This window comes from Aspergillus japonicus (genome assembly GCF_003184785.1).
Source record: "Aspergillus japonicus CBS 114.51 unplaced genomic scaffold BO86scaffold_149, whole genome shotgun sequence".
Classification (NCBI taxonomy): domain Eukaryota; kingdom Fungi; phylum Ascomycota; class Eurotiomycetes; order Eurotiales; family Aspergillaceae; genus Aspergillus; species Aspergillus japonicus.
Genome location: NW_020291786.1, coordinates 1 through 15,249, shown reverse-complemented (window position 1 = coordinate 15,249; position 15,249 = coordinate 1). Strand labels below are relative to the sequence as shown.

At 45.7% G+C, this 15,249-nt stretch overlaps 5 protein-coding genes and 1 non-coding gene across 6 annotated transcripts; 4 read left to right on the top strand and 2 right to left on the bottom strand.

Annotated features, from left to right (window-relative positions):
* Nucleotides 1-1,567: 1,567 nt before the first annotated feature.
* Nucleotides 1,568-1,717, bottom strand: BO86DRAFT_327403 (uncharacterized protein; the record flags this gene model as incomplete). The annotated part of the gene is made up of 1 exon (XM_025668607.1): nt 1,568-1,717. A coding segment is annotated over one exon (150 nt), but the record flags the coding sequence as incomplete, so codon positions are not given.
* A 2,303-nt stretch (nt 1,718-4,020) lies between these two features.
* On the top strand, nt 4,021-5,269 carry BO86DRAFT_350845 (zinc-dependent alcohol dehydrogenase family protein; the record flags this gene model as incomplete). Its single annotated transcript, XM_025669398.1, has 2 exons — nt 4,021-4,531; nt 4,604-5,269. 2 exons carry the CDS (start codon nt 4,021-4,023, stop codon nt 5,134-5,136), a joined length of 1,044 nt encoding a protein of 347 aa, XP_025521645.1. The 3' UTR covers nt 5,137-5,269.
* A 724-nt stretch (nt 5,270-5,993) lies between these two features.
* Nucleotides 5,994-8,321, top strand: BO86DRAFT_405297 (transmembrane 9 family protein; the record flags this gene model as incomplete). Its single annotated transcript, XM_025674072.1, has 5 exons — nt 5,994-6,078; nt 6,147-7,483; nt 7,531-7,983; nt 8,035-8,255; nt 8,303-8,321. The coding sequence occupies 5 exons, from the start codon at nt 5,994-5,996 to the stop codon at nt 8,319-8,321; spliced, it is 2,115 nt and encodes a 704-aa protein (XP_025521644.1).
* A 1,177-nt stretch (nt 8,322-9,498) lies between these two features.
* BO86DRAFT_405296 (uncharacterized protein) lies at nt 9,499-10,794 on the top strand (the record flags this gene model as incomplete). The annotated part of the gene is made up of 3 exons (XM_025674071.1): nt 9,499-9,752; nt 10,517-10,599; nt 10,658-10,794. 3 exons carry the CDS (start codon nt 9,499-9,501, stop codon nt 10,792-10,794), a joined length of 474 nt encoding a protein of 157 aa, XP_025521643.1.
* Nucleotides 10,795-12,460: 1,666 nt separating this feature from the next.
* Nucleotides 12,461-14,636, top strand: BO86DRAFT_53111 (putative choline sulfatase). Its single transcript, XM_025677446.1, has 2 exons — nt 12,461-13,213; nt 13,266-14,636. The coding sequence occupies exons 1-2, from the start codon at nt 12,803-12,805 to the stop codon at nt 14,586-14,588; spliced, it is 1,734 nt and encodes a 577-aa protein (XP_025521642.1). The 5' UTR covers nt 12,461-12,802; the 3' UTR covers nt 14,589-14,636.
* A 528-nt stretch (nt 14,637-15,164) lies between these two features.
* BO86DRAFT_t323 lies at nt 15,165-15,246 on the bottom strand. The gene has a single exon. It is a non-coding gene; the product is annotated as a tRNA-Ser (tRNA).
* Between the last annotated feature and the right edge of the window lie 3 nt (nt 15,247-15,249).

The following is a 15,249-nucleotide window of genomic DNA, read 5'->3' as shown; positions in this document are numbered from 1 at the left end:
TCTACTACTCTAATTTTTTATAAAAATATTTATAAAGTAGAGGTTTTAATAGTACTACTGCAAAAGGCAATACTTTTTTATAAAAAAAAAAAAGTAGTTATAAAAATTTAAATAGCTCTTCTAATCTTTACAGATATCTATAAAAAAAATATATATAAATAATTTAAGGCAGCAGTTATATAACAGCTAAGTAAGCTGGCTGCAGCTGTTTCTAAAAACAGCAGCTACCTTATAAATTAAATAAGGCAGTAATAATATCTTAAAGTAATATATTAGTACCCTTGGCTTTGCAAAAGCTATTTATTTATTACACTATTTCACCCTTTAGCCCTTATAGTTATAGTTCTCAGCCTAATATATAAAAATTTACAGTTTCTTATAAACTAAAATAGATTTTAGATATATAGTATAAGGGTTTTAAAAAACAATCTTTAACTTTTTTATACCCTGTAGTAACTTTATAAAAAGCTTTTTATAGTACTTAGATAACTTTTTATTTTATATAAGCTGATTTTAGTACAGATATATCTTATTATCTAATACAGATAATAACTGTTTTTTAAGTATAGTTTTTATTAGTATATAAATAGTCTTATAATAATAGTATATATTATAAAGGTGTCGGCAATAGTCTTACTCTTCTATAAAAATATAGTAGTAGAAAAAATTAGTATATTCTAAGGGCTATAATCTAATACTAATATATACTTTTAAATACTCTTACAGCTTACTACTCTGTTTATAGGCCCTTATTTAATAGGCTATAAAATATTAATTATTCTATATATATTTAATACAGTACCCAGTACAGATGGTGGTATTATAATATACTATTATTTTATAGTACTAACTGGTTATTAAAAAAAATAATTTATATAGTACTTTTTAAATTTACTGCTTTTTTTATTATAAAAAATAAAATATTTTTAATAATATTTAATTTATTAAAGCAGAATTACTGTGCTATAGATATATTCTTATTATAAACAACTATAAATATATAAATTATACCCAGATCTTAACTTGCTATAAAGTATTAGTAGTTATTTAAAATAATTAGTATAGATAATTTACAACTTTAATAATATACTGCAATTAACTACTGGACAGCAGCTATAAATAGGTTTTTTTTTAAATAATAGACTACAGTAAAGTTGCAAAGATATTAGATATAAAGATCTTTTACTATACTGGCTTTTTTATTAAATAAAAAAAATATATTAAATAAAATAACTGCTGCTAAATAGTTTAATTTAGATATAAGCTTATACAGTACTTGTTTTTCTATAATCTATTATTTCTGGTTAGGCTACTTACAACTTCTGGTTAAAATTTTTTAATTATATTAACTTTAAACCTATTTACTCTAGTATTATTACAGTTTTTTAAAGTAAATCTCTTTTTATAATATTATATATTTTTTATATATATATTTAGACTTTTTATTATTTAATATATTATAAAGCTTTTTTATTTTAGCTTATAGGTATAGATCTGCCTTAATACTCTGCTTTTTTTTAAATAGTAGTTAATATAAAAGACCAGCCTTATAAAACTAACTAAAATTTTAAAAATATTTTATATAAGTATATTTAATAGGCTTTTGTCTAACAGTATTAGTAGCATCTATACTAAAATAGTTGGCAAGATAATTATTTCTAAAAACAGCTGTAGATTTCTGTATTAAAATCTGGGTAGTATATATTAAAAAGTACTTTTTTATTTAAGCTATAAGTAAAACAGTAAAATATAGATTTAAATTAAAAAAAATAATAAAAATAACTAATTTTTAACAGCTGCACCTAAGGTATAGTATATTATATAAACTGTAATAGTAATATAATAATATATAGCAGTTATAATTCTTTTAAAATTAGTTTAATAGCTTTTTTTAGTTAATAGGTTTTTACTAACTTCTTTAGTAGTTGCGGCTTAAATAATATATTAGTTTCTAGCCTTATTATTTTATTAAAAAACTAACTTATTCTGTTCTTCTAGGATTCTCTGCTTAAAAAATTTTTTTAGTATAAAAAAGCTAAAAAAAATATTATCTGCAAGGGCTAGAGCTATAAAATATAAGACTTCTAAGTATATAGATTTATTATATTTTTAAAGTATAGTACCAAACCTTTTATTATTAAATATAAATTAAAAGTATAAACCAGCTGCTTATATTATATTTTTAGAGTTTTTATTATTTTTAATAAATTGTTAATTAATTTACTATCCGACTTACTATAGAATATTATAAGTATAAAATAATATAAGCTAAATATTTTTTTTTATATTAAAAAAGCTAAAATTAAGTATAAAGGATTGCTAGAAACTTATTTTATAACAAAGCCCCTTGCCCTTCCTTTCTACTAAAAAAGATATAAAGAAAAATACTCAGGTGCTAGTATAAAAAAATTAAAAAATAATAAAATAAAATTAAATATAATATTATCTGAATATAAAAAAGGGGTTATCTGTAGACCAGAGAGTAGTTATAATATACTTAAAATCTTCTAATTTAAAATTAAACTTTAGATTTCTAATAGTTAAGAGGAGATTTTTTTTAATTAGATTATACTTAATCTACTATACTGTTAGTAGAATTATTATAGAAGCAGAATCTAGTACTTATATAGTAGAAATCCTTTTAGTTCTGATTAGAAATCTTATTTCTAGTTTTAAAAAAAAAGTCTAAAATAAACTTTTATATGCAGATTAAGATTATATATATAGTAGATTATTTATTAAAAGTAATTTTATCCTTTGTAGATATAATAAGCTAACAAATAAAGATTTTAAAATTTTATAAAATAAAAACTAGGTAGTCTTCTCTAATCCTGTATTTTTTAAGTATATTTTTTTAGTTAATAAAAAACCTAGTCGGCAGTATTAATATAGGCTTTATATTTAAAAATATATAAACTTATTTTTTATATCTGTATACTTTCTGCTTATAATTTACTTTTATTTTAGCTGATACTCTACCTCTGGTCTTTTCTGTATTTTTTTAAATATAAGTACTGGTGTTGTAATCTTATTATTAATAAAGCTTATAGTAGGCTTTTTTTTTCAGCCTAGAATACTTTCTATACAGCAGAGTATACAGTTATTGCGTATACTATAAATTTAAAAAAATTAGAATTATAAAAATAAAACTTAAAAAATAAAAAAGAATTTATATATAAATTAATAATAAAAAAACTGGAAGCATACCGGCAAAAAGTCTATATTTATATTATTAAGTAAAGTAGAGTAGATAAATATTAGACTATTACTAACAGCTTTTTCCTATTTCTGCACAATATAAACTAAAAAAAAATAATTGTCTATATTAAATTATAGTTAAATAAAATTATCAGGTTCTTTTTTTTATAGTATCTATATAAAAGTAATAGGTTGTTATTTTATATTTTTGGGTTTTAGCTTATATACAGTTTAGAGGCCTGGTGCTAGTTATATAAAATCTAATTTTAGTTAAACTAAAAGCTGCTTTAAAAATCTGTAATTACTCAGTAAGTTCTCTAATGTAATCCGGGAGCGGTCGGAGTACTTGGTATATACTTAGTAAAAGATTAGTAAGTATATAGAAGTACAGAATAAGTAGTTATATACTGCTCTTATAAAAGCAGCGGCATCCGCATAAGGCAAACAAACAGGACTTGTAGCAAAACATTCCAGTAATGTTACTACTGAGTCGTAATGTCTCGCAGTGGAAGATCCACTTTTGGAGATTGAGTTTGGAGATTTGGAGAAGTGGGTCGGATACCTAGGACTGTAGGAGTTCCATCCGTGGATGAATTGTATACGTATACACTGCACCAAGTCTCCTCATCACAACTGTGACATGGCAATTAATCATCACGAAGCTACCGATTCATGGCAGCTTACCACACTGCCATAAGCTATATAAGCTGCCACGATGCCTGCGCTATCTGAGCTGGAAACCATCCCATTCGAAGAAACTCAAGCAACCTCTTTAAATCCCCCTCTCCAAGGCCAAAAACCTCCCTCAAGTAATCAGCACCAATGTCTCAAACAGTCATCCGCCTCGACGGCGAACGGACCTCCGTCCGGAACCTCAAGGCCTTCGAGGAACCCATCCCGGTGCCCTCGAAGCACGAGGTCCTGATCCGGGTGCACAGCGTCTCGCTGAACTTCCGCGACATCGCGGTGGCGACCTCGCAGTACCCGTTCCCCGTGAAGGACCGCGTGGTGCCGTGCTCCGACGCCGCCGGGGTGGTCGTCCGCGTGGGCGACGGGGTCCAGAAGCTCGCCGCGGAGGATCGGGTCGTCGTCACCTTCGACCTGGCCAACCTGTACGGCCAGCAGGCGAACTGGGAGGGCGGCCAGGGGGCGCCGATCGACGGCGTGCTGCGCGAGTACATCAGCGTCCCCGCGGCGTCGGTGGTCAAGCTGCCCAAAGACGCGCCCCAGAGCTTCTCCGAGTGGTCGACCCTGGTGTGTACCGGGGTGACGGTGTGGAATGCCCTCTACGGCAACATGCCGCTCCGGCCGGGTCAGACGGTTTTGTGTCTGGGTATGTTTTGAACACACTTTTTTTTACAACTCGCAAGTGTAAAGCTGACTCCGCTGGGCTCGTCGATAAAAGGTACGGGAGGTGTCTCCATCACCGGCGTGATTCTAGCCAAAGCGGCGGGCGCGACGACGATCATCACGTCCTCCAGTGACGAGAAGCTCGAGATGGTCAAGTCGAAGTTCGGCGCCGACCACGGCATCAACTACGCAACGCACCCCGAGTGGTCCCAGGAAGTGCTGCGGCTCACCAACGGGAAGGGAGTGGACTACATCCTGGAGAACGGTGGCTCCGGTACGATCGCGGAGAGCTTGAACTCCGTGAAGATGGGTGGAAATATCTCGGTTATCGGCTTCCTCTCGCAGGCCAAGCAGTCCGAGATGCCGGATGTTGCGAGCTTGGCACTAGCGAAGGGTGCGGTTGTGCGCGGCATCACGGTTGGCTCGACGCAGCTTCTGGAGGAGGTCGTTCGGTTTGTGGCTCAGAAGGGACTTCGTCTGCCTGTGGAGAAGGAGTTTCGGTTCACTCAGGAAGAGGTTGTTAAGGCGTACGAGTACATGGCATCCGGGTCGCACGTTGGCAAGGTGTGCATCAAGCTTGTTGACTAGGTAGATCTGAGAATTGGGCTTGTGGACAGCTATGGATGTGTATTCAAGGAGATCAACAGATTTGGCACCATTGTGAAGTGGTCATTTGCTTATAGCAGGAACAAGAGCAGTGTAGGAGTTGTATGAGTTGTCGCAGTTGTAGACTTGTAAGGGTGATGGATGGTTGAATGTTTCTCCGGAAATGGCAAGCGACTAGCCTAGACTAAACCCGAAGCTGAAAGTGAAACACAAGCTTCACTGGGAGTTGATCGATCGACCTTCAACTCTTCCCGCTCCCCGACCTTAATTCCTTTTTCCTGCACCTTGGAACTGTCTAAGTGTCTAAGACTCCAACTGCACCAACTGCACCAACCACACTGACCTTCCTGGTTTCTTGTCTCACTTCGCACCTCGCCCCTGTTCTCTCTCTGGCATTTGATGCCGATTCCATTCGTTCCCTTCTTGGCTGCATTGAGTTGTCAACCCCAGGTTTGGCCTCTCCCGTCGCAATCTGAACCGCTGGATCTCCGTTCGTCGACCGTCGGGCTGTCCCAAGTTCCCCCCTCTTCTTTCTCTTAAATCGTGGTTCGACTACATCCATCCCTGGCTGTCTTTTCCTTTCCTTACTCGATTATGTTTCTTCTTTGAATCTCCTTCCCCTTCTATATCGAATCTTAATTGTTTTATCGCTCGAATTGACTTCGGACCGATAAAGATCGGGCGGTCAGTTGACAGAACGCTGATCTACTTGCACCCCCTCGATCTCGTATCCGCCACGTACGACTTATCAATCATTCGCAAACTGCTGGTGCATGCTTGCGCTGTCGTGCCTCAATCTCTGGTAGAGTGGCTGATCTCCTTCTCTTCCTAATTGAATCATGGAGCTTCGACAGTTTTGGCGCCCTCGTCAATGGGCCTTGTGGCTGTTGTTCGCTTCGTGTACCTACGCATTCTACATCCCTGGTAGGTCGGCATCACTTTTCTTGCGACAACCGTCCTTCTTATCGCTGACCCATCGGTCTTTTTCTTAGGATATTCTGTCAAACGCTACAACGACGATGAACACATCCCTCTCCTCGTGAACAAGATTTTCTCCGACAACACTCAGCTTCAGTATGCGTACTTCGACTTGCCTTTTGTCTGCCCTCCCAGCGGCCGAACCCACGGCGGATCCCCGTTCGGCTCGGGACAAAGCGTGTCTCTCAACCTAGGAGAGATCCTTCGCGGCGACCGTATCATGACATCTGATTTCGAATTGCAGATGGGCCAGAACGTCGACTGTCGGGTGCTCTGCGAACAAGAGATCGGGCGCAAGGATATCAAATGGACTCGTCAACTGATCAAGGAGGGATACGTGGCCGAGTGGATCGCGGATAACCTGCCTGGCGCAACGAGCTTTGTGACGGTTGACGGAAGTCGCAAGTATTATGCTACCGGCTTCAAGCTCGGCTTCCAGGAATACTCGAACATCGACGGCAAGCTGCGATACTATATCTACAATCATTTCACTATTGTCATCCGCTGGCGGTCGGCACCGGAAGGTGGCAAGGTCATTGTCGGCTTTGAGATTCACCCGAAGAGTATTCGCGCGGAAGATCACACGCAGAACGGCTGCCCCAAGCAGGTTCATGAGGCGCATGATGGGCTGGAGCTGTACATCCCGCCGAATACTTCGAAACTGCGCGAAATGTACCCGGGATCGTCATACATCCCCGAAGACGACGACGAGATCGATGATGGCGCTACCCTCAAGATTCCGTACACCTACTCGGTCTACTTCAAGGAAGAGAACGGGGTTGACTGGTGGAACCGGTGGGACCTTTACTTTACCAACCAAGAGGAGGGTTCTGCAACCCACTGGCTCGCTATTCTCAACTCTCTGATTATCTCCGGTGTCCTCGGAGTCGCTGTTTATGTCATCTGGAGTCGGACTGTGCAGGGCGACATCAAGGGTCGCGGAGATGGGGCTTTAGAGGATGGAAAGCTCAAGGTAAAATCCAGAGCTTCGGAGAGGAAAGGTGACGGGCTTCTGGAGCAGAGCACGGATGTCGAGCGGGATGCGGATGGGTCTGACGATGAAGGTCTGGAAGACGTCAGCGGGTGGAAACTGCTTCATGGCGACGTATTCCGGACGCCTCAATTCAGCGGACTGCTGGCACCCCTTATCGGCTCCGGCATGCAGTTGTTGTTCATGGTTTCGGGACTCTTGTTCCTCAGCTGCCTTGGCGTGCTGAATCCTAGCTTCCGCGGTGGATTTGTCAGTGTTGGCATGGGCTTGTTTGTCTTTGCTGGTTTGTTCTCGGGCTACTTCTCGGGCAGACTTTACAAGACATTTGGGGGCGTTCATTGGCGGAAGAATACGCTGATTGTGAGTCTTTTGCGTCGCAATGGCTGTGCTGTTACTAATACATCCAGACCGCCCTGTTCTTCCCTGGTTTGGTCTTTTGCCTGATCTTCATCCTCAATCTTTTCGTCTGGGCCCAGGCCTCGAGTACCGCGATTCCGTTCGGCACTCTGGTTGGTCTTCTTGCTCTTTGGCTCTTGATCCAGGTCCCGTTGGTCTACGTTGGCAGTTGGTATGGCTATGTCCGCACCACAGCTTGGGAGCATCCTACCAAAACCACCTCCATTGCTCGCCAAATCCCGCCCCAGCGTTGGTATTTGCACAGCATCAGTGGAACTCTTCTGACTGGACTGGGTCCGTTTGCTGTTCTGTTTATTGAGCTTCTTTTTGTGTTCCGGAGCTTGTGGCAAGACAAGAGCGGATACTACTATGTGTTTGGATTCCTTAGTGCCGTGTCGACGATCCTGATGGTCACGATCAGCGAGGTGACGATCATTGCCACCTACAGTCAGCTTTGTGCCGAAGTAAGTTGCTCGCTTGCGGATAGTGAGATGGATTGTCGCTAACGGGAGTAGAACTACCACTGGTGGTGGCAGAGCTTCCTTACCGGTGGCAGCAGTGCCTTCTGGGTGTTCGGGTATTGCATCTGGTACTATTACTTTCACCTTCACATCACAGGCTTCGTGTCTAGTCTTCTTTTCTTCAGCTACAGCTTCCTTGCCTGTACCGTGTACGGTCTCTTGACTGGGACTGTTGGGTTCCTGACGGCGTATGCATTCATCCGACGGATCTACAGGTGAGCTATCTGCTTTGTGTGTTTTGGTGTGATCTGACCATCAACAGTGCAATCAAAGTCGATTAGGCGACTACTGCCATTCGAGACGGACATCGTGGGGAGTTTGGTCGAGTGCTTGCATTCTCCAATCTCGGCTGAACTTTCTTCAACTCAATGCACTCGTGCCTCTAACCTTGCAGGGGAAGTGCAGTCTGTCAGTTGACAGCGTTCATTGCATGGCCTGTGGCCATTTAGCGTGTCAACTTAGATATATATACTCTGTCTTTAGCGAATTTATCTCATTCTGTGAATTCAGGTCTGAGAAGCGTAGGTTGTTTGACATGGTTCGAATCAAGAGGCCATGCTTCGATGATGCACCCATAAAGGTCATATTAAGAACTAGTCTCTCCTTAGAACCATACAATCACAGAATCACGACAGTATCACATGGGCCTACCCTATGTTTAAAAGTCTACCCAAGTTCACAGAACAGACAAATCACATCAAGGGAAGAAAAAGCCACTTAATGGCTGGCAAAAACAACCATAGGCTCGAGCCCCGCTAGAGGGAACTGGTAAATACTTCCAAGTGGATTCCCCGAGTCCAGGCAGCCTCACCACGTAAACATCCCAACCGTGCCGTGCAGTAGCGCACCGCTTCCCTTACCCCAATCTGGAACCCGACACGGCTCTCTCCGGTACTGCATCTGATTATAACCTCTTCTTCTGTGGCTTAGGCACCGGTTGATTCCTAAGCTTTGTGACTCACTCAGACTCAAACTCCGACTTGGACGTGGACTTAGGCTGAAGTCTACTAGGTTTGGGGGTGTTTGTTTGTGTTTGCTTGCTTTGCGTACAGTCTGTACTGTAGATAGACTATATAAGGGCATCGCATAGATCTCTGAAGCTCTGGCTCATCCAGTGCTAAGCCCTGGCCCCATCATTTACTGCTTCGCATTTCCTACTTCTTCCAAGACATTCCACCTCCATCTCCAGCTGGGGGACCTTATACAACACAACCGACTCCCGAGGAAAAGCTACCTCCGACGTTCCGGGTCTCAAATCATACAATCCAAACCACATCACCCTCGCATCGAGAGGATCCTCAATTTGTTTTAGTCGATACTTTCTTATAAAGACCTCAAAAGAGGTACTTACCTTCAGCACCTCCACCCCTCCTCTACCATCTTCTATCCATACACCCCACGCCCATCACCATCCAAGCACCAACTTTCCTCTCGCCCGGGAAACAAGCGAGAAAAGAAATGACCTCCGCCGCCTTCCTCCCCCGGCCCCCGGCCGCATCAGAATCAGGCAGCGATACCCCCCGTCCCCGGCCCCGGACGGACCTCGAGCTCGCGGCCGAGGCGTGGCGGTTCGTCAATCGGCAGGTGCAGAAGGTTCGGGATCGGCGGGCCACGAAAACTGCTGCTGCTGATGGTGGTTTGAATGGCAAAGAAACAAAGGAGGAGGAGGATGATGCTGGGTCTGTTTTGAGTGAGGCGGAGACGGTCGTGGAGTCTGTGCCTAGAGGAGAGACGATGGGGGAGATGGACAGGGTAAAGGCTTAGTTAGGGGCTGGGGTGGTTCAGGTTGGATGGGGCTATGCTGGTGGCCGTCACGTCACGGGTTCTAGGTGGGTAGGGTTGAGACTAGGTAGGTAGGTGGGTGTTTTGTTCTTGGGTTAGGGCTTTGGGTGATGGATGGTGGGATTGGAGGGAGCGGATTTGTACATATCATGTAGTTTGATGGTCATGGGGCCTTATAGGCTATGGGTTATGATTTTGATTTGATGTATGGATAGTATGGTGTAGGGCTAATTGGATCTGGTCAGGTTGTTTGGGGGATGTTGAGATATGCTGGGGTGTGTGCAGTGGTAGGAAAGAAGTCACGCTGGAGTACGGTTTTGAGGGGTAGGCTTGTTGTCTGGCTGGCTTGAGAATGAATGAGAAACGGGTGTAGGTGATAAATACTTAGCAGAATGAGACCTTTCTAAAGCTGGGGTTAACATACTATGTTATTGTACTTGGCGATGCAATCATCGGGTTGTGACTCAACCGTCTGGTGCGGGTATCTTGTTCTATACTACTATGTACATGAATCCTACCAGCAATACCGACACAATCCGCTCAGCGATAGCGCAGATCTTCAAACAACGAATGAAAATACTTATTACTCGGACTACGTACTCTTACGTAGGTGAAGACCAGAACAGCATACGCCAAAAATGCTACCTACCGCAATCGACCGTGGATGACTAACCCGGCGATGGCGTGCTCGCAGGATGCCATCCGATGACGTTGGAGCCGCCATAGCACTCACGCTCCAGCCCACCATCAGAGAAGAAGCGCCCGGGTTCCAACCTCGTATGATCCCAATGCTGAACTCTGCAACCTGAGAAGATCTGACACGCGGACATTTCAGCCGAAGTCCTCCCCGCCGAGAGCTGTCAGACACGGCGACTAGACACGCCACGCCCCATCCCCGTCCACGCCAGAACAAGCCATGCTGCGTGCGGCTCCAAGCTACTCCGTACCGTACGTCCGAGACGCGGCTTCTAAACCCCTTCCAGAACCCAAGCACCAAGGAAAGGGGATCTTCAGGGGGATCATGGATCGTCCGGGGTAGGCTCGACCCCAGCTGACGACGAAAAGCCGCGGCAACTGAGGGCGCTGATAGGTTGCGGATGATGCCATCGAGCCGCAGGGTTGGCAAATGCGCTTAACTCCGACAACACATGAGAATCGGGCTGTGTGATTCGCGGTGGAGGTGCAGATTGCGGTAGGTACCTATTTCGAAAGTAAAAGGTAAAATCTTGAAGCTAGGTGGAGTGGATAGCTACTATGCCATACGTACGTCAGTCTGCGTGGGTTTGGGTTTTGGATCGCCGCAGCTTGGTTTGAGGGAGAGGTTGGATCCGTGGGTTTGCGGCGATCTGGTTGCTGGCTGCGGACATGTTATGAGTAATGAGGAAGGACTGCACGTAGGATGAAGTGATTATGGGGAAGTTGGGGGTTATGCTTTGAAATCAGTTGAGAACTACTAATGAATTGTTAGAATCCCGTCTGACAACTCAGATGACTGGGTTGAGAAGTGGCGCGTGATATCGCGATTAGAAATGCGAAGAGCCCCTGTGTGACGACGATTCCTGGTCGTGTCATTGGACGCAAGATTGGAAGGCGATCGCTGCGTCGTGGCCTGCGTTTCTGATAAGCCCAGTCTGCCAGATTCTGGACTACGTACTCCGTACTCCGTACTTGTCTCAGGTTATCTCCGACGGCTGGCCACCGGATCCTGCTACTCGATATGACCATCTGAAGCGGATCTAGAAAATCCTCTGTGTCATTTGAAGTAGACGCGTACACCCTCTTAATGATATCGGACCGATCACCGTTACCCTCAGCCATGAGCAATCAAGAGCAATCAAATGGGTGAGACAATGGTTGAGACAGCGAGAAGCGATTGCCGACAGCCCCGGCCTCGTCGGCAGCCTCGTGACCACAGCGGATCCGGGGATGGAATCAATCTCCAATCAACACTCAATGAAGAAAAGTGCCAAGTGGGCCAAGATCGGGCCCGGTGCGAGTCCGGCGAATCCTAAATTGGGGAAATTCACCCTAAGCGATGGGCGGTCAACAACAATCCATCCCCCCGGGGTAGGCTATCTTTTCTTATCAAAGACAAAAACCAGTCAATCAATTGGATCTTTTACAAGTGTTTGTGTGGTAATGAGTAATAATGAAACACAGATCGAGTCAGGAGTCAGGTCAAAGGAGAAGCCAATCCGGCCAGCACGTGAGCACCGCCACCACTGGAGATTGAGGGCCTCGCGTGGCAAATCATCAAAAACAACTGGACTGGCCGTCACCGTTGATCCCGGTTGATAGTCGATAGTGAGTATCCGTAGTGGACTTTGATAGACCAGCCCGCATGCAGCAGTCGGTCCGCTTCAATCTGCAAGATTGTCCTCGTCACTGCGAGGTTCTGCCTTCTGCCTTCTGCTTCACCACACTATTGAGTTTCCTCTTCACTGCACCCGCCTGATGATCAGCAATCCTCAAGCTGGTGTGCTGCTGCCCCCTTGGCGGCTATCCATGGATCCTCCCGCAATCACACCATCGTCCCCGCCGATGGTTCCATTGTTATAGTGAGTGACATGGAGAATTGACGAGCGAGGCCGAGTGACGAGCCAGCCCGATTCTGCCGCCATCTTTTTTTTAACCTTTCTTTTTCTCCTGCATTTTTCCTCTTTTCCCTCCTATTCTACTCCCATCCCTCTTCATATTCTGAAACAGGCATTGGGACTCGTTCATTGCTGCAGTGGTCAGTCTCCACTTGAAGCCAGTCACTGTCCGGTCACCGTTACTTATAATCCAGTCTCTTCCACCTTTTTTAAACTTCCTCCCTTCCCACTCCCTCTTGCCTCGTCACTCTGCCTTCTTCCAGCACTATCACTCAAGACCGACTTGTCGAAAACAACTGTCCCTTCTACAGCAGCTATCCACAAGCCATTCTAGTCTAGACACATCCACAATTACCCCCCGTCACCAGAGAGAGTTGCTTATCGCCATGGCTGCCAAAAGGCCCAACATCCTTTACATCATGGCCGACCAGATGGCCGCCCCGCTGCTGGCCTTCCATGATAAGGACTCCCCTATCAAAACCCCCCATCTGAACCAGCTGGCCGAAGAAGGAGTGGTGTTTGATTCCGCCTACTGCAATGCGCCGCTCTGCGCGCCCTCCCGTTTCGTCATGGTGACCGGCCAACTCCCGTCCAAAATCGGTGCGTACGACAACGCCTCCGACCTGCCCGCCGATGTCCCAACCTACGCCCACTACCTGCGCCGCGAGGGGTATCACACTGCATTGGCGGGTAAGATGCACTTCTGTGGCCCCGATCAGCTGCACGGATACGAACAGCGCTTGACTAGCGACATCTACCCTGGCGATTATGGCTGGTCCGTCAATTGGGACGAACCCGTGAGTCTTCTGGAATTGAGGTCCGAGAGCGAGGAAATATTGACCCAAATAGGATATCCGTCCCGACTGGTACCACAACATGTCGTCCGTCATGGAGGCGGGCCCCGTCGTTCGCACGAATCAGCTCGACTTCGACGAGGAGGTGATGTACAAGTCGACCCAGTACCTCTACGATCATGTGCGCCAGCGCGGCGACCAGCCTTTCTGTTTGACCGTGTCGATGACCCATCCGCATGACCCCTATGCCATGACCAAAGAATACTGGGACTTGTATGAGGATGTCGACATTCCCCTGCCCAAGCACGGCGCGATTCCCCACGATCAGCAGGACCCCCACTCCCAGCGGGTGCTCAAGTGCATCGACCTGTGGGGCAAGGAAATGCCGGAGGAGCGCATCAAGGCCGCGCGCCGCGCGTACTATGCCGCCTGCACCTATGTGGACACCAATGTGGGCAAGCTCCTGAAGGTGCTCGACAACTGCGGTTTGCGCGACGACACCATCGTGGTGTTTACGGGCGATCACGGCGATATGTTGGGCGAGCGTGGCTTGTGGTACAAGATGACGTGGTACGAGGGGTCGGCACGTGTGCCTATGATCATGCATGCGCCCAAGCGCTTCGCGGCTAAGCGGGTGTCGGAGAACGTGTCGACGATGGATCTGCTCCCGACGTTTGCGGACTTGGTGGGCGCGCCCTTGGTTCCTGGGTTGCCGTTGGACGGCGTCTCGCTGCTGCCATACTTGACGGGCGGGGACGGCGTCAAGACCGATACCGTGTTGGGCGAGTACATGGCAGAGGGCACTCAGTCGCCGACTGTCATGATTCGTCGCGGACAGTGGAAGTTCGTCTACTCACTGATCGACCCGCCGATGCTGTTCGACGTGGTCGCCGACCCGGAGGAGCGCGTCAATCTGGTTGCGGGCCTGCCTGATCCATCTAAGCTAGTTGGTGTCAACGGCAAGGCGACAGGCTTGCCCACCCCGAATGACTTCCCGCGCGTCTCGCGTGGCCCTGACGGCACCTCATCCTTCCCCTTCCCGACCCCGCCACGCACCCCAAGCCCCTCCAAGCACGCTTCGGTGTTGCCGCAGACCAGCGACCCCGCCACGCTCCTGGCACACTTTGTCGAGGAAGTGCACACGCGCTGGAACCTGGAGCAGATCCGCGAGGACGTCCTCCGCTCCCAGCGCCGTCGCCGACTGGTGTACTCCGCCTTGATCAAGGGTGTGCCATCGTTCTGGGACTACGAGCCGCGCATTGACCCCAGCACCCAATACGTGCGCAACCAGGGCAAGGGGGCGTTGGACGATGTGGAGTTGATTTCGCGGTGGCCGCGGGTGTTGCAGCAGGCGGCGAACGCTGTTGGGCGAGTGTAGGGGACGTTCTGTTCTTTTTTGATTGGATGATATGTCTAAAAGTGCCTGCTTCTGATTTCTGCGTTGAGCGAGGCGCTATACCCGACCTTTGCATGATTACATCTGACATAACATTTGATGAGTTTGTTTGTTAGCATATTGTCTAGCCGTTACTGTTGATGGTTTTGTTTGTGTCTGTTTATCTGTCGTGATGCTTTGGATGGTCAGGTGGCTGGCTGGCTGGCCCGGCGGGTGTACATTGGACCCGGTGCATGTGTACAAAGTTGGTTCTTGGTTTGTTTTGCCTGTGAATAAGACTGGACATGAAACATACTCCTTTACTAGACTGGAGCAACCTTGGACTGTCACGTCCGTAGCATCCTCGAGGGGTATAGAGTAAGCCCCATACATAAATATAGCAATCGCCTGGATACTTTAAAGATCCATTGGAACTACGCAAACCACCAGTTCATGCGTGCGATGAGTCGCCCCTGCAGTGGCACAGAAGCACAACAAAAAGCCTTGCCAACAAAAAAAAGATCTATGAAAACGATTGTTCACCAGAAACCGTTGCGGATACCCGGAACAAGCAAAAAACGACAACAGTCGGATTTGAACCGACGCCTCCGAAGAGAATAGATTTCTAGTCTATCGCCTTAGACCGCTCGGCCATATTGTCTTA

Excerpts from the sequence above, each read along its gene's own strand:
- BO86DRAFT_53111 (XM_025677446.1), top strand. The coding sequence starts at position 12,803 with ATGGCTGCCAAAAGGCCCAACATCCTTTACATCATGGCCGACCAGATG. Across the intron at positions 13,214-13,265 it reads CCGTCAATTGGGACGAACCC|GATATCCGTCCCGACTGGTA; the intron begins GTGAGTCTTCTG and ends TGACCCAAATAG.